General features: G+C 35.0%; 1 protein-coding gene across 2 annotated transcripts; it reads right to left on the bottom strand.

The window, feature by feature from the left end:
- Nucleotides 1–1603: 1603 nt before the first annotated feature.
- On the bottom strand, nucleotides 1604–26791 carry LOC117605911 (phospholipase A1 member A). 2 transcript variants are annotated; one of them, XM_034327717.2, is made up of 7 exons: nucleotides 25271–25506; nucleotides 22970–23081; nucleotides 18966–19114; nucleotides 15995–16249; nucleotides 11882–12073; nucleotides 9302–9470; nucleotides 1604–3024 (listed from the first exon to the last, which is right to left on the bottom strand). In XM_034327717.2, exons 1-7 carry the CDS (start codon nucleotides 25278–25280, stop codon nucleotides 2910–2912), a joined length of 1002 nt encoding a protein of 333 aa, XP_034183608.2. In that variant the 5' UTR covers nucleotides 25281–25506; the 3' UTR covers nucleotides 1604–2909. The 2 variants fall into 2 exon arrangements, with proteins under 2 accessions (XP_034183608.2, XP_034183607.2); XM_034327716.2 differs by lacking the exon at nucleotides 25271–25506 and adding an exon at nucleotides 26651–26791 and having other exon boundaries at nucleotides 1605–3024.
- Nucleotides 26792–27610: the final 819 nt, after the last annotated feature.

Raw genomic sequence — 27610 nt, 5'->3', positions numbered from 1 at the left:
CTAAATGTGATCTCAACTATTTTCCCTTTTTAAAATAATAAGTAAATATACTTCTAATTATATCATGTTTGGTTTTGTTTTAATCAAAAGAACTTCACAATTACATTAGTATATATTTCATTAAAAAAAAAAATCAAAAAGTTTTGTTGTTGCACTAATATTGTTTCATCGTTATTCCAGTTCTGATCAGGTTACACTATTCGTTCGTCCAGCTTCGCAGCCTTCAAGGGGAATCCCCTAGGTGGTAGGACTGATTATTAGGCAATTATCCCATGGATGTGCTCGGGTACTTATCTAACTTTTACTGTAATAGAATTTTCGGTAAACTTGTAGAAAAAGCCCCCCTTCCTTCTTCTGATTTCGATGATTTTTAAATATGTTGTAAAATTCGACATTTTAAGTAACTTTTTCCTCTAAACTATATGTCGGACTCGATTAGTTTGCGAAATAATCGCAAAAGAATATTGTTACTACTACAGTGAATTCTGGCTATACGTATACGCCCGTGGCCGTATGTGCGTCGCGTCGCGCCGGCTCGCTTCTTGCCTACCGTTTCTGTATGCAGCACCATGTGGTCCGGCTCCTATTCGTACAACAGGTGAACTAAAAAATCAAATTATAATATTTGACCCGTGTGGGCGGCCTAAAGTCGGCCGTAACTTAACCTAGACATATAAATAACAGAAAAAATAAAATACCGCCAACATTAGTACGGACGGCAGACAATCTTATGGTGCACAATGATAAATACCAGTTGTGACGGAATATAATTTTTCTCTTATATATACTAGTGGAACGCCCCGTGCTATGCACGGGGAATTAATCAGTTAACATATAAATTTGACTTTGCCCACTATCCACCCCAAGCTCCAATTCCATGATATTAAACCAAATGAAACTTTTAATTAAAAACTTCGTTGTAAACTACATTGTGTTGTAAAAATGCATCAATTTGATTTGTTGGAAAATTTGCGCAGGATCCGCTATTATCTTATGGAAACGTTGACCCTTGCGCAGTTCTAAATCGTAAGAGATAGACATGCGCAGTAAATTTTTACAAAAAAAGTAATCAAAGAAAAAGTAATCGAAGCACCCACAATGATGACGTAATTAGTTTTTATGTATCCCTTAAAAAGTGTCCCTTAATAAGGGTTTTACTGTACTATCATTGTAAGAGTACACTGAGTTGCATTGAACTTGTCGCAGTGAAGTTGGCCACGCATTCACTAACACATTCACGCCGCGTTGTCGGCACCTTGCCCATCGGCTCACCGACGCGGCGTGAATGTGTTAGTGCGCCAACTTCACTGCGACAACTTCGATGGAACTCACAAGTAAACCTACCCAAGTGTTACACTCCGATTTTGATGGGCTTTGAATATTTTGTAGTCTAGGTCCAAATAAGAAACACGTATTTTTTTATACGTGCCCATACGGCGATTAAACGGGTGAAACACCATCTTTAAAAAAATCGGTTTTTATATTTCTGAGCTAATACCGCCGAAATGGTACAAAATATTTAAAAAAGTTTCAAACAAAAGATATTTAATGTACTTTATAACTGTGTACTCCGATTTTTTTTAATTAAGGGAGGGGGTAAGAATTTTGAAAAAAATGATATTTTCAAAAAATCGGAGTACACTGTTATAAAGTACATTAAATATCATAAATCTTTTGTTTGAAACTTTTATAAATATTTTGTACCATTTCGGCGGTATTAGCTCAAAAATATAAAAACCGATTTTTTTAAAGATGGTGTTTCACCTCTTTAATCGCCGTAGGGGCACGTATAAAAAAATATGTGTTTCTTATTTTGACCTGGACTACAAAATATTCAAAGCCCATCAAAATCGGAGTGTAAACACTTGGGTAGGTTTACTGTACACATATAATATTTTTCTGCCTTGTTTTCGAGCATGCGTACAACGTCTCAGCGTAACTCACGGACATGTTTCTGCGTTATAATATGATGATAATGATGATGTCTAGATTAGGTTAGGTTAGGGCACAGTAATATTCCGGCCGCCTTCAGGCAAATTCGATGTCAAAATTATTGAAATTAGTAGTTAATTTTGATTTTAAGCTGACCCGTTATATGGACGGTAGCCAGGCCATATTATGGTGCTGTTGATAGAAACAGTAGATAAGCGAGGGTCGCTTGCTGACGCACATACAGCCGCGGACGTATACGAAATTCAATGTAGTAGTACTTAGTTTTTCGCGAATATCTCGCAAACTAATCGAATCCGATATATAGCTTAGCGGAAAAAATTGCTTAAAATGACGAATTTTACAACATATTCAAAAATCGTTGAAATCGGAAGGGGAGTAGCTTTTCTACAAGTTCACCTTTTAAGTAGTCTCGCATTAACATTTCGTCTTCAAGTATTTACATTTTTCAGCAAACTCATCTTATTATTTTTCATAATATATTTATTTTAGAAATTTATTAATTTCATTATACGTAATTCTATGTTATTCATACGAATTACAAATAAATCTCCTTTTCTGTATAAATACTACCTCTAAACTTAACATTATCATTCTTTTCATCCTTAAACACAATTAACAACAAGATTCACTGCATTAAAAGTACAACTATAACATCGACCAATTACAAACGATGAAGAAGCAACACTGTCACAAAACGATGAAGGATTTGATAGAAAGATCACCATGAGAAAGGTGAAAGTTCTTGGTTCGCTATGACGATACAATCAAATGCAACAAAAGCTTTAATCACCGACAATCGTTGGGTTATGGAGGTTCCACGGTAGGTTGCGTAGTAACTTAAGAATTAATTATAGAAACTATACAACGAAACAACAAGGACAAACATAACAGAATGTATAGGACTAAATTAGGAATTGGCTATTCTATAATTATGTTAATCAGTTGTTTCAGTAGACTTAATACTGGCGGTAGGACGATCGTTTCCTGTTTGTCGTTTGTTGACTTTTTACGGGGAGGCCTTGGGCGTATGGTTTGTCTGCGTTTGTTGATAGATAATAGATGCCGCGTGCTCTGAAAACATTTTGAATGAATTTTTTCCAGTTCTTTTATTATCACATTCCTTATCATTAACCAGGATAGGTATAAGGGTAATCTTTTGGGTAATACGTTGTATTAGAGGTATGCAAAAATTTCCATTGGCTACATTCATGGACGCGTTTACCTTTAAGCTCAGCAAGTAATAAAGATAGGACTTCTTACGCGTATCTGACGCACGCGTCAAACGTACTGTACGTCCACGAGAAGATGGCATGGATAAAACTTGTAGGGATCTATGCCCCACTATCCGATATCCCTACTTCGCATCACAAGTAGGTAAGTACTTATTTTCGTAATTGGTCGAATCGCTGGACGAAGAAAACAGTCAAGTGTGACTGGAAGAAAGTGATGCGGGGACGATGACTTCAAAGCAGTAGCACAACCTCCAGAACCTATGGATGGGGATTAAGCTAGATATTAAGAGTGGGGTCAGACGGAGCATACAAGGATCCCTTGTTACCTTTCTGCCATTTCAGATGCCAAATTCTCGCGGAGAACAGTATGCGTCGGACGCATTTAAACTGGTATAATGGAGATACGTGCATTTATTTTCAACCGTCTGCTTCCAAAGCAGTCTAGAAATAGCCATACGCGATCGGTTTCGATCATATTAAAATTCGAACCGTTCGTCCAGACGCACACGTTTGAACCTAACCATTGCATATACCGTCTGCGTCTACTAACAATAAGTTGATACTCGGAAGGAATGTGGGCCTGAGTGGTCGTGTCCCACCTTAACTCACACGTACTGTACGCGTCTGCTAAGTTGAGACTCCTAAGGAATTGGGTCTGATTGGTCGGAGCTAGATGGGCCAGGCTAAGACACGCACACTTATACAGTTGACCCACACGCATTCTCGCTATTCGCTTCCTAGGTTACAACTACTAGTAGAAATAAAGTGTGTCGCGTGACAGAGAAAAAGAACGGTAGGCGCCGCCTCGAGTCTCAACTTAGTGGACGCATACAGTACTTTTGACCATAGTGTATTATTGGCTGAAGCGGTCGCGTCAACTAATAAGGCTTGTGTAAAACTAGCAAGCCGGCCGGTGTGTGTGGAGGACCCCCCTTGTCGCTGTGCCGTCCCACGTCTCAACTTAGCAGACGCGGGCGGTACATGTATATAAAAAATCTTATCTGTGTTCGAACGCAGCGTCTATAATAATCTAGTCACATGTGGTGAACGCACGTGTCCTGTCGCGTACGTCAGACGCGTCTGAGAAATCCCACCTGAAGAGGGACACGTCTGTGCCCTGTTACGGGCTTAAAGTATACGTATACAGGGTGATTCTCTCGCTACGCAAGACAAAAGCCGTGCTGCACAACGGAACCCCTGCTATTCCGTTTCTTGTCTTCGTCTCAGCCATAAACATACACAGAGCAGTTTTGGGTCCGGCGATATGGCCCCTGGGTCTCTTTACCCGCAAAAACAGCAGGGTTCGATTGTGCAGCACGGCTTTTGTCTTGCGTAGCGAGAAAATCACACTGTACTTACTTACGGGGATACTTCCGAAATCCTCCCATTGTCGGAGAGGTATGAAACTTCACTAATATACCCATTTTGGAGTAAAAAGTTGAAAAATGTAGTGAAAATGTGCGCATACGCAGAAATTTCCTGTTGTTGAAATTTTACATTTTTAGCATTTTTGAGGAGCTGTGCTCCACAAAACCGTGCTCTTTTAATTTTAATTAAAAATAATACCCATTAAATGATCTACATATATGTACAATTTAATGGTTAATTTTGGAAGAACGTGAGAGTGGTGAAAGACTGATAACTTTATATAACAAACAACAATTATATATTTTAAACGAACAACAATAATAACAATGGATAACAAAAACGAACATCGAATATGTTTGATGCTGACTACGAAAACTGTACGAACATGTAAGCTCTGTCCTTTATGAGGGCCGGCAAGGATCTGCCCGTTTTTTCCAGCTTTCTCCAGTCATTAGGAAAAACCAGATGTGGAAAACTGTCCTTGCGAGCATGCAAGAGTTTACAATAAGTGTCCGGCCAGGCCTAGCTTCTCAAGGACCTTGGACCTAGGAGTACAGGCTTATTACCGTAGCCGTAACCGCTACATAATTTTTGAAAATTGCACAAAATTTCTACACTTGCGCAACATGTGACCACTCCCAACGTTCTCTATGCACGATAGGAAATATTTTAAACCAGGTAGCTCATTGATTTGACGATGGGAGATTTCCAGAAGTACAGCCCTTACTTACTTACGTCTTCATCTTGCGCAAGAATCGTTTCGGAGTGGGGAGGCTGCTTCGGTGTTACATACCATCCCACTACTGATCGATAAATAACAGTAGTAGAGACGATTTCTGTCCATCAGCACTCTGGCGCCCGTGCAACTGTTTTGAGCGTCTCTGACCAAGTTTCCACCGAAACATTAATTCGCACCTAATGCGGCGTAGAACCAAATTTAAGTCGATGGAAATGTGACTGACGGCGCTAAGTTCATTTCTGTTTCGATCCACGAGCTTTGACGGAGTGGTAGCGATTTCATACAAAATTTAGTCGGTGGAAACGGTTGAAACCGATTCAAAACGGATAGTGCTAACCTTTACTTTTTATTATTCAGTTACCAAAATGGAAAATAAACGTAATATATGGTCATATGATGAAACTTTGATATTAATTAATATTTTAAAAGAGAAGGAAATTTGGAAGATCATGGACAACAAGAGATTTCGCATCGCTTATGAGTTTGTGTACATTTAGCAAACAAAAGTTAAGTTGGCTCTACTGAAATATCAATCTTCCTTACTTCTACTCTACTTCCAGTGGAAACAGTACATTAAATTCGATGCACACCGGAGCAGGATCGGATTTAATGCTTCGGTGGAAACTTGGTCTCTGATGTAGTACACTCGTGACAAAATCAGGTTTCTATAGGGTAAACGACAATATGAAGGAAGCAGGAATTCTCAAAATCATAACTTTGACGATATTAATTAAAGTAATATAATTTTTAAGTATTATATAGAATAATAAGTAAATAAATATAAATTCAAATTTTCCTGCATAAACGTTTATACGTAAATGGCGAGAGATCGGGTCCGCAAGTTGAATATTATCCGGGGAGGTAGGCGTTCTGAAAATTGCCTGGGCTTGCCTTTTATCGGCTCGAAGAGCGAGTCGAGTGAAACAGATTGAAAGTGAACGAAATATGCTCACTCAGCAATGGCAGTTCAAATAAAATAATTTTAAAAATACAATATGTATAACCGACTTCGAGGTGCGCTAAAAAGTGTAAAATAATTTCTATTTCATTTATATCAATACTCAATAGCTATTAATAAAACCTATTTAATCGTTAAATAGTATAGTAAATACATTTCAACCTTTTCGGAAGCGGCGCAAAATTAAAAATACCTGAATAAACGATGCTGCAAATAACCATTTGATTGCGGTATGACGCATTTGGTAATTAATAAATCGTAAGAAAAAATACGAAACGTTATAAATACGGCTGGTAACATTTGTAATTGTAACAATTGCATCAGAAGTTGGCAACATCACTGACATGAGTCCCATCGAAGTTGTCGCAGTGAAGTTGGCTACACATTCACAAACACATTCACACCGCGTCGTCGGCACCTCGCCTATCGGCTCACCGACGCGGCGTGAATGTGTTAGTGCGCCAACTTCACTGCGGCAACTTCGATAGAACTCAGCGTACATGAAATTGAATCGATTTCATTAGTATGTGAAAACCATAGGTCTAATTGTAAGAACCTATGGACGGAGCCCTCGACGCGGAGGTTGCCTTTGCGGCAGGGGGGCTGTCTCTTTCTAGAATATGCCGCGGAATATGTGTGGTACGCCAACCACACATTCTATACGCACTAATACGGACTCCGCATTGTGTTGTCTAGAATGTGTGGTATGCCGACCACACATTCTATACGCACTAACACAGACTCCGCATCGTGTTGTCGAGTTATATAGGAAAGAGACAGATATATACCCTTCGTCTATATTCGGCTACTCAAAGGTTGACAATCGGGACAAGTTGAAGAAAATTTTTTAATTTTGCGTCGCCTCCGAAAAGGTTGAAATGTATTTAGTATACTATTAAATGGGGATAAGTTTCCGAATGGCCCCGTTAGAATTGAGAACTCGGGTTTGGCATATAACCTAAATTGACTATCAGAAACCGATTAAAATTGGTTTCAGAGCTGGATGTCTTACCGTTTTTGAAATATCGTAGTAAGAAGTTTTGTAAAATTCCGGGACTACGCATGCGCTATTCGATACTGACCATGCGCAATTCATTAGTGCGCATGTGCTATTCAATACTGAACATATGCTATTCGATACTGCGCATACACGGAACCTAACCTAACCTCATTGTTTTGTGAGCCTCGTGGGGTTCATAACCCCCTCTACCGTTCCCAAGTTTACACTTACATATACCAGCGCTATTAAAGGGCGCATTGCGCTATTAAATCCACTCCCCAGCAGCCACCACCCTTCAAGTGTCACCGGAAATGGAAAAACTATCAACTCATGGATACCAATCATTGTATTCAGATACGGAAGATCCAACGGTAAAAGTTCCGAAGCCGTACCCAGATTATAGTATAACGTTAACATGCCAACACGTCACTATTCCATCATATTGTTGAACAAATGGGCGGGGGAGGGGCGGAGCCCCTCCCCCTGCACCCCGACCCATAAAAAGTAGCATAACCTAACCTATTCACTATTCTTATAATGTAGGTACGGCTTCGGAACTTGTTTCGCTTTTTCGGACAAAACCGCCGAATTGGGAGAAGCCCCACACGTTGGCACCGATGTATCAAAGTTTCTCGATCTGGAATTATCACGCGAAAAATACAAGACATATACCACTTACCATTCAATGTCGTTCATTTTGTAACCTATGTTAATAAATCTACAATCAATCTACAATCTATATAGATAAACCTGTATTAATTTTTAACCTACCTATATTAATAAACGTAAAAGCTATATTAATAAACCTACAATGGAGTTATAAAAAAAATTTAAGAAATTACGGAAAGATAATTGAAGCTTTGAAATTCACTTCAAAGTTTGAAGTGTAATGATCAGAAAATGCGCGAGAATCGTCTATATGGTTTTATTAGCCTCAATACGCATGCGCCTAACGTTCCCCGAATGCGCAGTAGTGAATCGCGCATGGTCAGTATCGAATAGCGCATAATTAGTCCCAGAATTTTACAAAACTTCTTACCACGATATCTCAAAAACGCTAAGACATCCAGCTCTGAAACCAATTTTAATTGGTTTCCGGTAGTCAATTTAGGTTATATGCCGAACCCGAGTTCTCAATTCTAACGGGGCCATTCGGAAACACACCCTTAAATGGGAACTATGTTTACTATATAAGAATGGGAACTATGGACATCACTGATTTTTCCCGGGGAAGCCTGATTTCGTCGCGAGTACTGTACGCGTCTGCTAAGTTGAGACTCCTAAGGAATTGGGTCTGATTGGTCGGAGCTAGATGGGCCAGACTTAGACACGCACACTTATACAGTTGACCCACACGCATTCTCGCTATTCGCTCTCTAGGTTACAACTACTAGTAGAAACTACTACTACTACTACTAGACGAGGGTTCGAGGTAAGGATTAGGCGGAACGTTTCACACCTCGAGTCTCAACTTACGATTAGTAGACGCTTACAATACACTATAGATGTATAGTGAGAGGTAAAAGTGAGTAGACACTGTTCAAAATAGAATACCTCGGTTAAAATTGGACTAAATAATTTGAAGTTTTTTGAGAAGCTATCAAAATTAATTCACTAAAATATGTATTTTCATCGTTTTAAAAAATTACAATTTGTTGAAATTGTGAAAAAAAATGGTGAATAGTAATTTTTCAACATCTTTATGCGAGTCTATAATGAAAATTTAAAATATGTATTTCGTAGATTCAGATATGTTATGTGTATGCTGAAAATTTCATCGAGATCGGGCAACGCATTTAAAAGTTATAACTAATTAAAGTTTGCGAAAATCACGATTTTTCATCTAAGAACGTGACTAGTTCCGTGTCTACTCACTTTTGCTTCTCACTGTACATCAACAATTTTTATGTTGCTCTTACCCTCATGTTGATCTCTGCATTATAATCTAACGTATTATTCCAAAAGATTGCTCTTTTAGTCTCTCTACCTATTTTATTTATCATTTAACTCGTTTTGAGTCAGTTATTGATTTAGTGATAAAGTTTACTTACATATGAGGGGTGTCTTCTCCCATGAGAATATATTCTTCGAGTTTGGGATTGCACCATCCGATGAGGTAGGAGAATAAATTTCCGCATGGAGCTGCCCAGAATCCGACTTTCGTCGTAATTGATTCTATGTAATACGGGGTCACTTTGGTGTGATCGCATGAAAGCGTCTCTGCGGACAAAACATATCACTAATTTCATTCACGGTCAACTATCTGTTCCCTGTAGCATAATGTTTAACGATAACGGTAGTAAATGTACCTAACAATTCGCAGTAAACAAAATCATTCCTCTCTAAATTTAAATTTGTTATTACTAATGAAAATTATTATTTTTCAGTAGCAGCTCGAAGAATTGATAGTAATGAAACTGTAGCAATAAAAGTAAAGGAGATCAATATGGTTTGAAAAAATTATATCTATACATTTAAATAAAATTGAAGTGTCTGTCTGTGATTTTTGCACCTTGCTGAAACCCAAACTCGCTTTTGCAAAATTGTTGTCCGTCTGTCTATCTGTTTAAACGGGCTCCGAAACAACTGAACCGATTTTGACGAGACTTTCATTGGCAGATTCAGAATTTATAGAATAATAATTTAGACTTCTTTTTATTCTGGAAATATTCAGAGTTCTCACTTAAATTTAGAAACACTGTAAAAATCAGGCGCTAATGAGGCAACTTTTTTATAGTCCGTTTATGTAAATAGTTCACGCATTTACACATATGTATACATATTATACTGATTTTAATTGTGAAAATCGAAGAGAGAGGCGATTAATCACAAAATTACACAAACTTATGTTCATTTATACGCGTGGAATGCGAACGAAGTCGCGGGTAATCGCTAGTCATTAATAAACCTAAAAGCGATTAGTTAGAGAGGTTTTTAAATAAATATTCTGTAAATTTAATGGTGAGACTAATAAAATAAAAACTATAGCAATTGTAAAGAAACGTCGCGAAGACACGGGTAGACACGGGTAATGCAGCGAGGTGACATTACCGGCAAAAATGGGCCTATTAAGGGGTTTACGGGAATCGGTTATTCGTGCTGATATGAGAAGACTTGGGACTGGGTGAGGGCTCATTCGAAAGAGGAAGGTCCAATGCAGTACGGTCAACTCATGATTTCAATCACAGCACTCTTTTAATGGCCGAAAAATGCTTCGATTCCGCGAGTGCATTTTGTCTATTTTTTCCTCTACTTTGGACGCTTATATTACTAAACATCAACATAATTCCACTGAAACATGAGTTGGCCGTACTGCATTGGACCTTCCTCTTTCGAATGAGCCCTCACCCAGCCCTGAATCTTGTCATATAAGGACGAAAAGTGTATTCCCGTAAACCCCTGTTTAGGCCCATTTTTGCCGGTAATGTCACCTCGCTGCATTACCCGTGTCTACCCCTTTAAAAACTCCGGCAGGAGAGTACGCCTGCCGGTAAAAAGGAGAGAGAGACACCTCCTGGACACCTAGTAGAAATAGTTAACTCATGGACGCCCATTCGATATAGTGAGTTCGGTGACAATACCTGGACGCCTATAGAACAGGAGAGTACAGAGCTGTCCATTACATAATTGTAAAGCGAACTGTTAAATTAGTTAGAGAAAATATGAATTTTGTAACCTTGTCAATCCTTATCCTTATAATTCCCTCTAATCCTAATATAATAAATCATGTTCGTTCAATAGATACCTTTGCCTTTTATTAAGTCATGACTATAAAACTTTTATTTTACACTGAAGTGGCAGCGGCCTTAAAGCACTTATGAACGAGCGGCCACTGTTATTGTTTAAAGTAGATATAATGTGCTTGGCAGAGAAATCAACAGACTGAAGGAGAAAGAGGCAGCGAAAAAAAAAGCTGTCGTTCTTCTAACTCGCTGTGGATCAAGCAAGTAGGGGCACGGGCCTCCAGTTCGTCACCCCTGCTCTAGGTAGTGGTATACAGTTGTAGTGATTCTCTCGCAACGCAAACCGAAGGCGATACCAACTGCTACTTGAAGCCGTTTCTTTTTCACATGTACACATCCATACAACTGTCTTCGCTGCTTAGCCACTGGCACGCATGTCCACTTTACGGTAGACGGCTGCGTGGATGCGTACGTGTGAAAGGAAAACAGCGTTCGAGTGACAGGTGGTATCGGCAAAAAAATCACTCTTTGTTATGGAAACACCAGTCTGTCGCGCTATTTATCGTCGGCCCCTACGCTGGACAGGTAGGCCATACTACATGATATGCTACTGGATGACCAACGCGACTACTCATAGCACAACAAACATTCATCCTCAGCCAAACATCCTAATCTCGGTTCCTAGTTCCTTAATTATCCTATCCTTCGTATCCCTCCTTTACAACATTCTTTCTCGACCACTGTCCTGACAATTACTCACAAAATCCCATAAAATCAAGAACCTGCCAGAATTTAGTGGTCACTACCGGGGTGTGTAGAAAATAACCATATAAATAAAACCTCCTGTCTTTCAAAAGCTGTGTTGGCAATTTTCCTCGTTTGGAATCCAACAATGTATATGAATTTCTTTCGGAGGAACAAAAACATAATTTGGAAGATCGTACTTACGAAGCAAGGAAGTAGTTGCGCATCCTGGTTGACTGGAGCCTCCGTTCACGTAGAAATCCACGTGACCTGTAGGCCCCCATTGGCCCAAAATCCCGGCACCCGTGTGGATAATGTCGACGAAATGAGCATCCGTATCGTCTAAATCCATCGACCGGTTTCCATTCATGTAGAAGAATATAGTAGGATCCAATCCTGTTCGTTGTATACATAGACAAAACAGATTTAAATAATCATGTAATGAAATATCAAATCATTTTATATGTTGTTTTTTATCCTGTGTATTTTACTTATTTTATAACTCACTTGATTGTTTTATAATTGGTTCAATTTAAAATCGCTGTTCAGACTATTCTATTGTTTTACTTCGTGTTTACAATAATTTGTTGAAATAACCTTTGAAAGGAAGAAATTAACACTACAAATAGTGTTAAAAGCATTTATGAAATATAAGTACACTATCGAGTATCTAAATTAATGATAATATTAATATTTTCAAAATTACGATTTTAAAAATTAAAATTTTTCATCGGATTCCATTTCCTTTCCTCAAATTTTTACTTAATTAGTTCTTTTTAAACAATTAATTTAGCAAACCAGGCATAGGCAATAGACAGTAACACCCGTGTATTATAACGACTGATGGGGCCTCCTTTCTCTACATCGCTATTTTCATTCGGACAGTTTTCCATGCTCAGTACTGTACCACGATTTACAGTCTACTCCGTACATTTATAAAAAAAATCCAAAGTCTAGGGTCAACAGGAGTATCAATAGCACTTCGAGCGGAGTAGAAGTGAAAAACGGTAAAAAATTTGTTTTTTGAATACAATTATGAAAGAAACGCTTAATGATTATATTCATATTCAAGAAGAGTATACCAATCGACATACAGAGGGCTTTCTGGGAAAAATTATGAAAAAAGATGTTCTTCTGCAAAAATTATATAACTACCCTCGGTCTTAGTTTTTTTCAAGATATTTTCGAAAGACTGTCGATACTATTGCATTGAGTTCCGCCTATTTGTGTTCGTCCGTGACAACGTACGCGTCACTATGGGATCGCCACTTTGCTACTGTTTCTGCAGGCAATAGCACGGCGACAACCAATATACAGGGTGCCCCAAAATTAGGGGAAATCCCGTGGAGGGATGATTGCTGAGGTCATTCTAAACAATTTTTTCCTTTCCCAAAATGTTGGTTAAGGCTTCGTTTTCGAGTTATTAAGGAAAAACGGTAATTATTGAGATTAGGTTATACCTCACCGATTTTGATGAAATTTAAATATGTTGTAAAACTCTACATTTTGAACAACTTTTTCCTATACACATAACTGCCGCCCGGCCTTAGTTTTCGAGATATTTTCGAAAAACTGCTGCTACTACTACAATGAATTCTACGTATACCTATGCATCTACGGCGGCGTATGCGTCAGCAACGGACCGCCGCTTATCTACTGTTTTCACAAACATATTGCGGCAGCCGAAAAACCATAGATATAACGGGTAAATGTTTTAAAACAAATGATTATGAAATTATATTATTAATTATATAAATGGTTACGAAACCATACTTACAAGGAGAACTACCCAAGTGTTACATTCACTTATTAATGAAACTTTGCCAGCTTGTAGAGCTCGTCAAGCTGAACACGCCTATACCCACGATCCACGGTTCGAATCTTTGGTTCCCAACATTTATTTGTTTAATGATAATTTGTCTCTTTTTGAATAACTATTACATGAAAATTATCATTATAAAAAAAAAAAAAAAAAAAAAAAACCGGTAAACCCAGGATTTGAACCGAGGACCTTTAGATTACGACTCATATGTTTAACTACGGAGCAGATCCGTGACTTGCAATTTGAAGGTCCTCGGTTCACAAAAAAATTTTTTATTTTTTATGATAATTTTTATGTAATAGTTATTCAAAAAGAGACAAATTATCATTAAATAAAAAAAAAAAAATGTTGGGAATCAAGGATTTGAATCGTGGATCTCTAGATTGTGAGTTGTATGTGTGAGTCTGTCATAGTTACTAACTTTAATTATTAATATCCTTTAAACAATTAGTCGTCTGCCCACAAAACGGGGTATAGGCGTGTTCAGCTCGACGAGCTCTACAAGCTGGCAAAGTTTCACTAATAAGTGAGTGTAATACTTGGGTAGTTCCCTTTGTTAGTCAGTAGAACAAATTTTTCGGGACGAATAGCAGGCATTGAATTCTTAAAGGCGTGTGCGGGACCTCACGCCTGCCCCATAAAATATAACCTAACCTAATCTTACCTAATTATTCTATTGATGGAGGATGCACAACTGTGTAAATATGTAAATAGGATAATTAAGTTAGGTTAGGTTATAATTTATGGGGAAGGGGTGCCAATGCGTTTAGATTTTGAACTTTTTCGGAGGCAATATATATCTATAGATTAAAGAAATATAAACCGTCAATACCGTGTTAAAAAGGTCACTCGTTATATCTATGGCTTTTCGACCGTCGCGATGTGTTTGTGAAAACAGTACGTAAGCGACGACGGGCCGATGGTGACGCATACGCCGCCGTACATACATCCATAGGTATACGTAGAATTCACTGTAGTAGTAGTAGCAGTTTTTCGAAAATATCTCGAAAACTAAGGCCGGGCGGCGGTTATATGTATAGGAAAAAGTTGTTAAAAATGTTGAATTTTACAACATATTTAAATTTCATCAAAATCGGTGAGGTATAACCTAATCTCAATAATTACCGGAAAAACACTGACCAATCAGAGCGCGCGTAGAATGCGAGCAGAACCGCGAGAGTGTTGTTTATTGGTTACGTTCGAACGGTGGTCATGAACAAACGCGGCGACGCCACATCGGTACAATCTACGACTTTGTGTTCGAGATGTAAGCAATTGAAAATTGGAATATCAATTTCCGAAGCGTGTGTTTCGCTTTCGAACAGCTGACAGCTGAACAAGTAGCCTATTCTCCAGTGTCCGGGGTCAGCGTCCAACCAAAGAGATACGCAAAAAGACAAGGATGCATATCTGTCTAGTCTTAAGGTCAATGACCCATTTATGGTTTTAAGGGACTAAACAGATGTGCATCCTTGTCTTTTCACATCCCTCTTTGTTCGAACACTGATCCAGGATCTGCTCAGCTGTCTGTTGCTCAATAGCAAAACGCGCGATGATTGGTCGAAGCTGTTACATCCATTAATTACGCTCGCGTAAAACTAGAGGGTCAGTCGATGTGTGCGTAGTATCCCCTCCTGCCCCTATGCCGTCTCGCGAGACTTCTTGTGAGCAAAAACAGTATGTATTTAAACGTAAAGCTACGTATGGACTGCGCGAGTGTTCACGAACGAGTACAAAGGAGCTTTAGTTTTGAAAAATTCATTATAAAAAAACTACAAGAGATATTCAATTCAAATAAATTGCATTTTATTCAGAAAAGTTGAAAATTTAATGAATGAGATTTTCAAAGTGTTTTCCCTCAGTAACCACTAACTAAGTGGCAGAGCCTTGTTTCAAACAATTCGATTCGAAGACAACATTATCTCTACTGGCCATTAAAAAGAGAGTAAAACACGTGTGAATACAAATCGACTTTTTCTCAATTTTTCAACTGGATGACTTCAGTGATTCATACACTTTATCCTTGACATAACTCCAGAGAAAGAAATCATTGATCGCTAAGCGATGATAAACAAACGTTCTTCGAGGCTGTATGTAATCTTTACAGTCGCCATTTTAAAACTGAAAAACACGTGTAAAAAAAATTTCCAACTTTGGTCTACTTGTTTGTCAAATAATGATTTTAATATCTGTAAAAATTAAAAGATGGCGCTGAAATCAAAACTGAAGCTCCTTTTGGGCCACCCTGTAGTACCTCCTCTTTGATGGAATCACAAGTGGTTCATAAGTAGCAGTTCACGCCATCTCTAGTCATTACTCCTGTTGACCCTTAATGATAACCAGCTGCTGGTAGTCGTTATGTAAAGCATTAGAATTGCAACAGAGATTGTCGTTATTCATTAGTGTATCTTATCATTAACTTAACATAGAAAGGGAAACAGAAATTGCATGTTATCTAAACCAGTATGATTAAGTAATTGAATAAGATAGGTTACCTGTAATTCTTCCAAGTTTGTCATCGGGCAAATAATTGGCAATCAGGCCAGCAATGTGTGCTCCTACACTGTACCCAAGTACGTGTATATTTTCCACTTTCGTTCCCCGAGGATGATCCCTCAAGTACCTTACCAATTGAGCAATACATCGCGAACAGAAATCTGGACCCCATTGTATTTGTGACAGACAGGGCTCGCGTACCAACGAACCGTAATCGACGATTATAATATTGTAATTGCCTCGCGTGAAATACGCTGAAATCGAAAGTTTGATAATGTCTATACATAAATATGCTAACATTGGTGACTAAATTATTTAAACTTCTTCCATCAGTAGTGCAACTATAATTGTCCAATAAAGGGGTTTAAAAAATAATTAAGTCTAACTTTCTCCATTTTTGTTTATTCTTAAAGTTTTCGCAAATATTTTAGTATTTATTGAAAAAAAGGATTTAAATTTCTGAATGCGAGGAAGAGAGTCAGCTGATTCTTCTGACCCCCTCTAGTTACGCTACTGTCTTCCATTGAACTAATATGAACATTTAAACCGGCTATAAAAATTTATTACTGAATATTGAGTGATAAATATTAGGCTGTTACATGTCAAATGGCTGATTCTGAAACAAAAACTCTGACACGATTTGAAATGTAAAGTTCGATAAAAATGATTATACAAATGTTCTACTAATATTCTGAATGCAAAATAGTTAGTTGGTAATTATAGTAAATAACAAATCAGTATTATAGTCCAAAGTAGGACTACCTTAAATAAATTTTGAATACTGAACAAAATAGAGGCTTCGAATGTTAAGGAGAAGCCGAAATGTTAAAAAACAATGCATATAGTCAAAGTTTTGAGAATGGTAGGAAGTTACACCAAAGGAGATTAGAAGATGAGAAACTCCCAAGGAAAGGCATGAATGTGTCCCCCTCCGATTTTGATGTAACTTTCGAGAAGTAGAAATATGTGAAATCTGTTAATACTACATTATTGTACATAAAAAAACCATGAAATCCGTTTCAGTCGATATAAACGAAGTTTTATCAAAATCGGAGGGGGACACTTCCATGCCTTTCTTTGTCAGTGGTGCAATCATAATTATGAAATAGGGGGGCCAACAAATTTGGTTATACCTCATTAGTATCATGATAATATTAAATCTAATTTTCTTCATTTTTGTTTATTCCAGATAAGTCTTTTTAATCTTCGAAAATGTTCTGGTACTTATTAGGAAAAACGGATTCTTAATTTCTTGATAGAAAAGGCAATAATTGACCTCCTACATGATCGGATTAAAATTTCTGGGGCCTCGGGGCTATCAAACCTTCAAGGGCTCGTTTGATTAAACTTGGTGCAAGAATTAAAATTTATTCTAAATAAAATTAAATGACATTTAATGTTAAAGAGAAAGGACAACAGTAAAGAAAATTTAATTCAGCATTTTTGACATAGTAAATGCATGAGTTATAACGAAGCCCCGTACAAAGTGAGGTCTGAGGCTGAATCCCCGTAGACCTTCCTATAATTTGGTGCTGAGTCCCTAGTAACTAGGGCCTAGTTGCAGTATTTGAAAGGACTTCTTATGCTGGAAAAGGAAGAACCTTCAGATGTCTGGGAGCGATCGGGTGTTATATCATACAATTCACATGGTCATTATTGTTAAATAAAAAAAAAAACGCAATTTAGTGCCCTTCATTTGGGATTACTAATTGGGATTACTAGGATTACTAATTGGAATTACTAATTAAAGAGCTATGGCGTTTCCTAGTTCATAAAATGCAGATATTAGACAGACACAAAATAAATACATCCTAGAAGGTAAAATAGATTTAAAAAACTGGAATAGGAGCTCAGTAAAATACATTTAGATTCTATCAGATTTTAAAATAAATAAGAATAAATTAGTAGATATGATAAATATTATTTTTACCAAAATAATAGCTGTTGAAAGCTTTATAAATTAGTTGGAGATTTCATCAGTAATAACTTAATACTTATATTATTTGTTTTAAAGATTTTATTTGACTTTAAAAATTAAAGCAAACTGTTTTTTGATAATATCTGCATTTAAAAGAAAATATCTTATTGTAAAAACCTTAATGTTTTCTTTTTTCGAAATACTTCTAAACTACGAATATTTATACAAATATGTATTTTCATAAATTTATATTTCATTTTGTTCTGTTACGTGCAAAAGAATATGGAAATATTTTATATACATTACATTTTTTAATATGTTTAATCCATAAATATCTACAATTCAGGTACTGAACATGTGACGTTACTTTAATTTTTATTACACTTCTGATGTTAATTGCAAAGTTGTTTATTATTACCAGCAGACTTTCTACGTAACAAATAGAAAAGCATTCTGTGTTGCTTTCACATAGATTTCTCGTTGAAATTTTTAACTTCATTAAATCATTTTAAACTAACATTTAATTGTTTAAGAATTTGGAAGAACTACGTTTTCATAATTTAATTTTCTAAATTTTGAAAATATTTATTCTTTTTAATTTGATTTTATACTTTTCAAGAACACTGATACTATAATTTTATTTTTACAAATTTTTGACAAACTCTTTAACCCTCGGACGCGGACCCTGGAGAAAGACCCAATTTTAATTTAATTTTGTAGATATTTAATATTATTTTCATTTTCTAATTTTTATACTGTTCTTCTAAAAATTATTCTTGTTCCATTAATATCCTTATATATGTTTTGCAAGATTGGATCTCAATTGAGCCAGGCTCCGTTGTTCAAAAGTTAAAGGATTAGTTCTGTATAGTTAAATTCTTCAAACTTCAAAAGCTTTGCTGCTTTTTAATTTAAGTTTCTGCGTTTCGAAAATATTAATTTTTCACAAGTTTACCTTTTTTTAAATAGTGATTCCACTGTTATAGATTTATAGAAAATTAGTTCAGTATACTGAAACTCTAATAAAAAAGTTCTTTCTATAGAAATTTTACCTCTTCGAAGATCTGGACTAGGTATTAAATTCCTTCCACCTCCAAAACCGTGGATGATAATCTTCGTAGGATGAGATTTGTTGAATTTAGAATAGTGAAGGGACTCAAATCTTCGAACGTCTAAGCGAAATGGTTTCTTTTGCGTGTCTCTGAAAAATCATTGAACACGAACATACAATCAAAAGAAAATTGACCATTTTTAAATTATAGAATCTTTACCATTAATCAAGAAAATGGTTTTGAATGTAAACAATATTTCATTATGTTTATTAGGTTTATTATGTTCAAAATTTAGGATCTTATTAAAAATATTTAGAAAACCATAAAATCTCTTTAAAAGTAATATTATGAAATGAACATTAATTTCAAACTCTGTATGAATACAAAATTTTTCACAAATAGAAATTCATATATATACGTGTTATAGAAATGTTACAATACAAATAAAAAAAAAATTTCATTCAAGAAAAAAGGAGTACATATGTACATACATATGACCTTGAACTTTCAGAAAGGTAACCTTAAATTAACCTTGACATACGACCATTGTGTATTTCAATTGCATAACCTACAAGATTTTCTGTTCCGAACGGGGTATCTTCATCTCTCAAAAGAACAACAAATATATAAATAAAAAAAAGTAAATAACAATGATAATATGACATAAATAATTACATTGATATTAATAATAAAATGTTTAATTTGCTTTTTTATGATAGTAATCACATGTTTACACATACATACATATGTATATTTAAATGCACTATTTACAAATAATTGTAAAATTATATAATGAACAACGATATAAGAAACCGAAACGCGATTCCGGATAAAAGGGAAAGTGTTAAAACAGCTTGTAAAAGAAAAAAATTAAAATCAGTTTCATGTTGGTTTTAACGTGCAACGTTTCTAGGAAGAGAGAACAAGCTTGATGAAGAATAAGGAGGCGAGCGAGTAAAAGTATTCAAGACATGCCAAAGCACCTATAGCTATCGGAGAAAGGTGAGCCTCGAAACGAGGCCACTTTCAGTACCATACGAAATAATCGTGATCTTGAAATCGAGAGTCTTACGTCGAGGTTCTTCCTTAACGGCACACACCGCTCCAGCTCGGGGTGAACCTTCTCGAACGTCGAAGGAAAGCGGAGGAACTATGCTGGATGGAATTATGCTGATGCAAAAACAAACGGGAAACTTTTTCGAAAGTCCTATTACCATCAATCGTATGAATGTTAACGTTATTAGATAATTTGGTAGATTCATTTCATGTCACTAGACAATTTAAATCTTTGCCATTTTATATTAATTCTACTAAACTATTCGGTATTGAAAATTTGATACTTTGTTATCATAGCAATTCAGACGAATTTTGATGTTATTAGAAAATTTGAATTTTTGATATCATTAGAGAATTTTGAATTTTTTTTAGTATTTTGATTCAAGTGAATTAATTGACTCTGCTGAATAATTTGATATAGTATTTTCGTATTACATAGATAATTTTTATTATTATTACAGAATTTGAGATATTGTTATCAAGTCTAATTAAGTAGATTTAGACGAGAGCCACAATTTCAATGTACTTTTGTGTTTCATATTCCTTTAAAAATGTATGAAACTTTTATATTTTATGCTTTTATATTTTTAAGAATTATATATTTATCATAAATTACTATTCCTGATACATTTAGTAAGTTTGGATCACAATTAACCCAAGCTCTGCTGTTCAAGGGTTAATCTCATTCTGTATTTAAATTATCCTGCGAAGAATTCATTACTATAGTACAATCCAAAAATTTTGATATTTACTTTCTTTGTTATTGATATACTAAAATATATGAATTATAAAGTTCACTCAGTTTATTTGATCTTAAGTGTACCTGGATGATTAACAAGTTAATCTTTTTCAATTTGCACCGAGATAACAAGAAAGTAACAGTCAGAAAGTGATTTTCAAACTGTATATCGTCTCAGTCGAGTGATATCGAATCCTAATGTGACAGGAAACACGAGACAAAATAAGAGCAATAGCGATAGAAAGTTGATATTTCTAGATGTCGAACCTTTCGTGCTACTATTTTTTTACTATTCATATTATACTCTTTTAAATAACAATTAGCGCAAAATGACTATTATTATATGATTTTTTTTATTCATTTAAACAAAAATATTTTAAATAATACTTTTTGAAAATAAGTTGATCTAGTTCATCGAAATTGGTAATTATTTAGAAGTTTGCCCTCGTCACCAATTTTCGTAACCTTGAAATATGTTGTCAAGGTTATCATTCTGAACAATTTTTCCCTATACATGTTACCGCCGCTCGGCCTTACTTTCCGAGATATTTGCAAAAATCTTTAGTTAAACTTAGATTACGAGTACACTATATTCCGGGGAAAATGGAGACTAAATAGTGATTAAAAGAGTGATGGAAGTGGTTTGAGGTTAGGGTTAGGGTTATGGTTATGTTAGGTTTAGGTTAGGTTTGGGTTTAGAGTGTACATGGCGTGATACGAGAGCTAATATTTCTCATTATGGTACTCGTACATCTCATTACGTGGGATATGATGTTAATGAACGTATAATGGTATATTTCGACATGATGGCTGAAATGTTTCCGATTTCTGACAAAACACAAAATGAATAACAAGTATACAATATATAAAAGGTGAAATAAAGAGTAATTATAACGCGAAAAAATCAAAAATAAAACCCTAACCCTAACCCTAACCCTAACCTCAAACCACTTCAATCACTCTTTCAATCACCATTCAGTCTCCATTTTTCCCGGAATACAGTGTACTCGTAATCTAAGTTTAACTAAAGATTTTTGCAAATATCTCGGAAACTAAGGCTGAGCGGCGGTAACATGTATAGAGAAAAGTTGTTCAGAATGATGATCTTGACAACATATTTTAAGGTCACAAAAATCGGTGAGGAGGGCAAACTTCTAAATAATTACCTCGAAATTGATAAAATTAAAACTTTTGTTTAATCTTCCGTGGGCAAGCATATTTTTTACAAAAAAAATATCCATGAGCAATATAGGTCGTTACTGGTTTTCAAAAAATCTGAAAGTATTCTGTGGTACTGAAGACTCCACTTTAATATACAGTATACTCTCGTTATATTGCCGCGGACGGAGCTGTAGGGGCAGAAAATATTTTAAGCTTCGAAACTTATCGTTGAGGGGGAAAAAACAGATAAAAATGTATCATTCTCGTAGGCTTTGATGGTGGGAAAGTGGTATTGCTATGCTTGAACATCCGTGTGCAAGTCAAACCGCTCACATAACGATATAACGAGAGTCTACTGTATAATCGTTCTTTGAGTCAAATGTTTAAAGGATTGCACAATTGGAAAAAATAAATATTCAGAAGGAAGTTCAGGAAAAATTGGAATTTCTTGCGGATGTAAACGATCCAGCTAGCCCATGAAGAGTTATCTTTTCTAAACGACATAAGGTTTCTTTTTCAAGGATCTAGTACACAACCTTGACGATCTGGTATGACCACAACAATTTTAACACATTATTAACCGACTATTTTACAAAAAATAACGTATAACTTATTTAAATAAAATTCAATATTGCCCAACACAATGAAAAATATTAATAATGATATACATACTTTAGTATATTAACAATTGTTTAACTTAAATGAATGCACAGATACGAGTATATATGTATATTACCAGAACCAGGTCTAAAATTTCTGGGGCTCGGAGCTATCGACTCTTCGAAGACTCATTGGTTAATAAACTTGACTCAAAAATTGAAATTTAATCGTAAAGAAAAACGGTAACAGTAAGAAAGCATTTCATTCAATATTTTTTGACATAGTATGTAAATGGAAGGATTGTAAGAGAGGCCCTGGAAATTGGGGCCCGGGGCTGTAGCCCCCTTAAATCTTCCATTAATTCGACGCTGTTTGTCACCAATTAACAGTCTGTTAAAATTGTAATTACCCTATGCAAGTAGTTAAAGGTTTATAGAGAGAAGCTTACCTTGTGTACAAATAAAATTCAATTTGTGGGTGCGGGCACACATAGGGTGGTTTCGCGCAGGATGTGCTGTTGAACAAATCCTTGAATGTCTTCGTTTCCGCACTCACATCATCTGTAACATTAAAATCACATTAAACATTATTGTGTACTCAAACAAGCTCATTCTCCTAGTAAATTATCTTCTCATGTCTAATTGACTGCCTGTCGTTCAAATCGTGAATAATACTTTTCAACAAGATTTGATAGGCGCAGTGTCGGATTAAGGAGGGCTCCAACCTCGGCCCCAGTTTTCAGGGGTCCTCTTCTAAGCCTTCCATTTGCTATGTCAGAAAATTCCAAAGTTTGCAATTTACTATAATTTTATAACAGAATTTTTTTATCCAATTGCTGTTACAAAAATGAATTGTTTTATATTAATTTTTATGAAGCATCGTTACAGGATCATGATTTTTTATAATAATAATTTAATGGTTGTGTGTGATGATAATTCGATGATTTGTTGATTTTTCGTGCTGGTGTTTTGATGATTTAATAATTTTTCATCATTAAGTGATGTTGATATACTTGTTTTTCATAATGATAGTTTAATGATTTTTTCATGATAATGATTTAATAATTATTCATGATGATGATAATTGAATGATTTTTCATTATTTTATGAAGTTATTTTAAAACATTCCAAATTTTGTAGTCAACTTTAGTTTTACTAAAGTTTAAGGAAAGGCCGCGAAGTGTCCCCCTCCGATTTTGATGAAACTTCGTACATTTGTTAAGCAGGTAAAAATAAGGGACACGTATTTTTTTATATCGGCTGAGACGCGACTTTAAGGGGTGAAACCACCCCTCAAAGTTTCGACCTGAAACTGCTATCTCGAAAACCAAAGAAGATACGTGAAAACTTCTAATGGGCGGATTTAATGGTTTTTTATATACAATAATATGGCGTTAACAGATTGTCGAAAATACCATTTGTTTATAACAAAAAAAATGTTTATAACATTATTTTACAACTTATTTAAATTTATGTAATGACAAAAAATGTAGAGCATTTTATTCCAAATCCATTGATATATATGTTTATGAAATTCCCTCCTACAGTTCCGCAGATTTTTATTATTTATGACTCGCGCGTACGCCCGCTAAGTCAGCGCGTGATACTTTAATCGTATCTGACGTTATACACCGATGTTATTTATCCGCATAAGTGGAAAACAACTATTTTTATAACATACAATGGTTAATTTTGTTAAATTTGTATCGCATGATATAAAGTAATTAAAGCTATACATACTCCAGGGTGGATGTATGAAATTGATAATTTTAATATGCTACATGGAATTTGAATAACTTAAGGAACATAGTTGTGACAAAAATGATACTCTTCGAAGAAATGCTTCAAACATAAAGGCTTTCGACCACAAGTAATAATAGCCATATGTGGTTCATTTTCAGATTGATAGTCAATACTTCTAATTGTTTATTATCTGATGTAGCTTTTTCCATATGTCCACTACAGCCACTCAACGAATGGAATAGTAAAGCGATTGTTTATAAAACATTTACTTTAAAAATAAAATTATTGTTAGAATAAATTTCGATTTTTGAACTAAGCTTATCAATCAAGGAGGCTTTGGAAGGTTTGATACCCCCCCCCCCCCCCAATCCAAGAAATCTTAATCCGATCCTGGGTGAGCGTTTTTTCATAAATTTTTGTACGTTGAATAATTTTATTTTACAATTATTGACAAATTTCATTTAAAAAAAGAGTGCAAATGTTTAATATTAACACGTTTGCTACCAAATATCGTTTGGAAAATGATGTTTCCCGTGTTTGCTATGGACATATAACTAATATTTTTTTATAAAATACAAAATAAAATTGCAATGAAATTTTGAAACTTACATATTGTATACATATTATGCTATTTTCAAATTGTATACAAGTTGAAATTATTTTGAAAACTAGTTTATAGAAAAAACCGAGTTACTGATTTGAATTGTATATACAAAAATCTATAAAAAGCAAGAAATTAAAATTGGGTGAACAGTATCTGTGTTTTTTGTAGAGAAAACTATTGGACCGTTGTGAGAAGTTGGGAAAACAGGTGAAGGTCGTAAGACTCGTTATACAGTACTGATCTAGTTTATCTTACTCGTCTATCGATGAACAGATTCCTGCGTTAAAGTGTACAGATAAATGAGGTAGCAGTTTTGCAAGAATTGAATTAAAGATGGACATGATTTGCTCTCGAAAACGACCTTTGATTCTTGTTACCTCGTGGCATTTAATTGCATGCTTACCAATTTGCATTGAAAATTACAGATCAATATATCCATATTAATGTTTCTCTTGACTGATACACAGGTCAATGAATCTTTGATGATTGTTTGTAAAAATGAAAAAATTGAATTAATAAATTAATACTAGAGTTTTATTATCTCTTGAACAGCGAAGCGCGGGTCAATTATAGTACTGGGAACAGTTCAAAATATAAAAAATGATAATAATATGAAATATAAAATTGATTTAAAATTTATTCTATGAATAAAAGGAAGCCTCTGGCACAATTAGTGAAAATGAGTACAATAAATTTATCACCCACAATCAGAGAAAATAAAAATAAAATACTATAAATGGGTATTAATTTTAGTCATTTTGTTAGGTGAAATTATATTAAAAAATTGTACTGTTGTAAGAATACCCACTATACGTTTTGAAAACTAAATTTAATAAAGAGGTGACAAAAATGTAGGAAATTATAAAAATATGAAATATAAAATTGATTTGAAATTGGGACTCTCTCCATGGTCCGCTGTCCAAGGGTTAACAGGACCGCAATCATTAACGAAACAGTTTAGTTTTTCCATGAAGAAAACACCATGAAGAAATTGAAACATTAAAGCATCCCAACAAGGTTAATAGACACAACAAATATAATATTAATCCGTAATACATTTAAACTAATAAATGTTAATTAACATCACTTAAACGTCAGTAGATAGTGTATCTACTGTGTAGTAAAGCATCACATTAACACGTGGACTTCCAACCACGAGTTAACTTGTGTTTCAATTACGGAGCAACAAAAGGAAAAGTTATATTAAAATAAATTAAAATTATATTATTTAACAAGGTAGAAAACGGAGAGCTTAATTTAAGAAATGAAATAACTACACATGACCATTTTCACTGTAACAGTTAATGTATTCAGTTTTATAAACAACAATTGTTTTAAAATTCGTCAGATTTAGATTAGCCCTGAAGAAGTAAACTACAGTGTTTATGAAAAGTCATAAGGATATGATAATTTAATCATAAAAACAAACAGAACGTTTTTTCTTAAACGATAGGCAATCCAGAAGTCAATTTAAGAAGCACAGTGAGAAAATTTCAACGAAAACACTTGCAAACAATTTATGAAATATCATTTTCTAAAATAAAACCTTAAATGTACACGTTTTTCTTTAAAATACTTCCCAACAATTAACTAATTTTTGATTCATTATCATTGAATTCTTGATAGAGTTTGTTAATGAAAACGTATTAACTTATTAATTCGCTTATTAACAGTTAATGTCCACGTATTCTAGGCAACGGATTTATGAAATTAAAACTTTCGAAAAATAACATTTTAATACACCAAATTGATATAAACAAGTAGCAAGTAAGAAGTTACTTACGGTACTGCAGGAAAGCAAGGAAGACAAGAACGAGGTATCTCACGACACTGACCGCCATCTCCCGCACTCCCGTGGCTTGTGATATAACATTCAGCCAAGCGGTGGTGAAAAATCAGTAAAAGTGATTCCCGCCGCTTCTCGTAGTCGATTGTAACGTATACTCATTCGGGGAATCCACAGAGGGGACTTTAGAAAGTAAGGAATTGTGACCAACAGGAGGCTCCTCTGCTCTGATGCGTAGCGTGCACGCGTGTGCATTAGTGCCACGGGTACGTTGCCATGCAATTACAGAAATAAGTATTTTTTAAACATAGACGTACCTAACCCTTGATTTACACGCTACTCTAATTGCACAGTTTAGAATTAATCCTTGGGTTAATAATCAGCTATCCAAATATCCATTTCCACATTGAAATTAAATATTTATGATGTTCTAATTGTAATATCTCTTTTTATATTTTTATGTTCACATGTGTTTTTCTCATGAAGATTTTTGTAAAAGATTCTATTGACCCTCGGACGGCGGACCATGGAGAGAGTTCTAATTTTATTTAATTTTGCATAAAACGCTTCTGAAGTTTAGAACAATTTTATTTATTTGTATAACAACGTTTAATTTGGAATTGAGGAAATGTTGTTTATTATGTTGATATACTTATTTATTAATTATTATGATGAATTCTTTAGATTAACAATACATTATATGTACCTATATCTATTTTGAACAAAATGTTATGGCAATCTATCTTATTGAACAATTACTTATTGTATGCTGTTTTACACATGACACGTATAAAAAATAGCGCATTAAAAAATGTTGTGGGACTTAAAATACACTTTTATAATATAAAATGCAAAATACAATTCTTTAATTTTTCTCAATTTTTTTTAAACTGTTTTCAATTAAAATGCAATCACCTTGAATGAAAATGTATAGAAAAATGTTTTTTGTGGGCTTAA

The sequence above is a fragment of the Osmia lignaria genome, chromosome 2 (assembly GCF_051020975.1).
Source record: "Osmia lignaria lignaria isolate PbOS001 chromosome 2, iyOsmLign1, whole genome shotgun sequence".
Classification (NCBI taxonomy): Eukaryota; Metazoa; Arthropoda; class Insecta; order Hymenoptera; family Megachilidae; genus Osmia; species Osmia lignaria.
The sequence above is the reverse complement of the archived record's forward strand: the minus strand, read 5'-3'. Positions and strand labels throughout refer to the sequence as shown.

Excerpts from the sequence above, each read along its gene's own strand:
- LOC117605911 (XM_034327716.2), bottom strand. The coding sequence starts at position 26,708 with ATGGCGGTCAGTGTCGTGAGATACCTCGTTCTTGTCTTCCTTGCTTTC. Across the intron at positions 12,074-15,994 it reads CAAACTTGGAAGAATTACAG|GATTGGATCCTACTATATTC; the intron begins GTAACCTATCTT and ends TACAACGAACAG. Across the intron at positions 9,471-11,881 it reads CGCAACTACTTCCTTGCTTC|AGACGCTTTCATGCGATCAC; the intron begins GTAAGTACGATC and ends TTTTGTCCGCAG.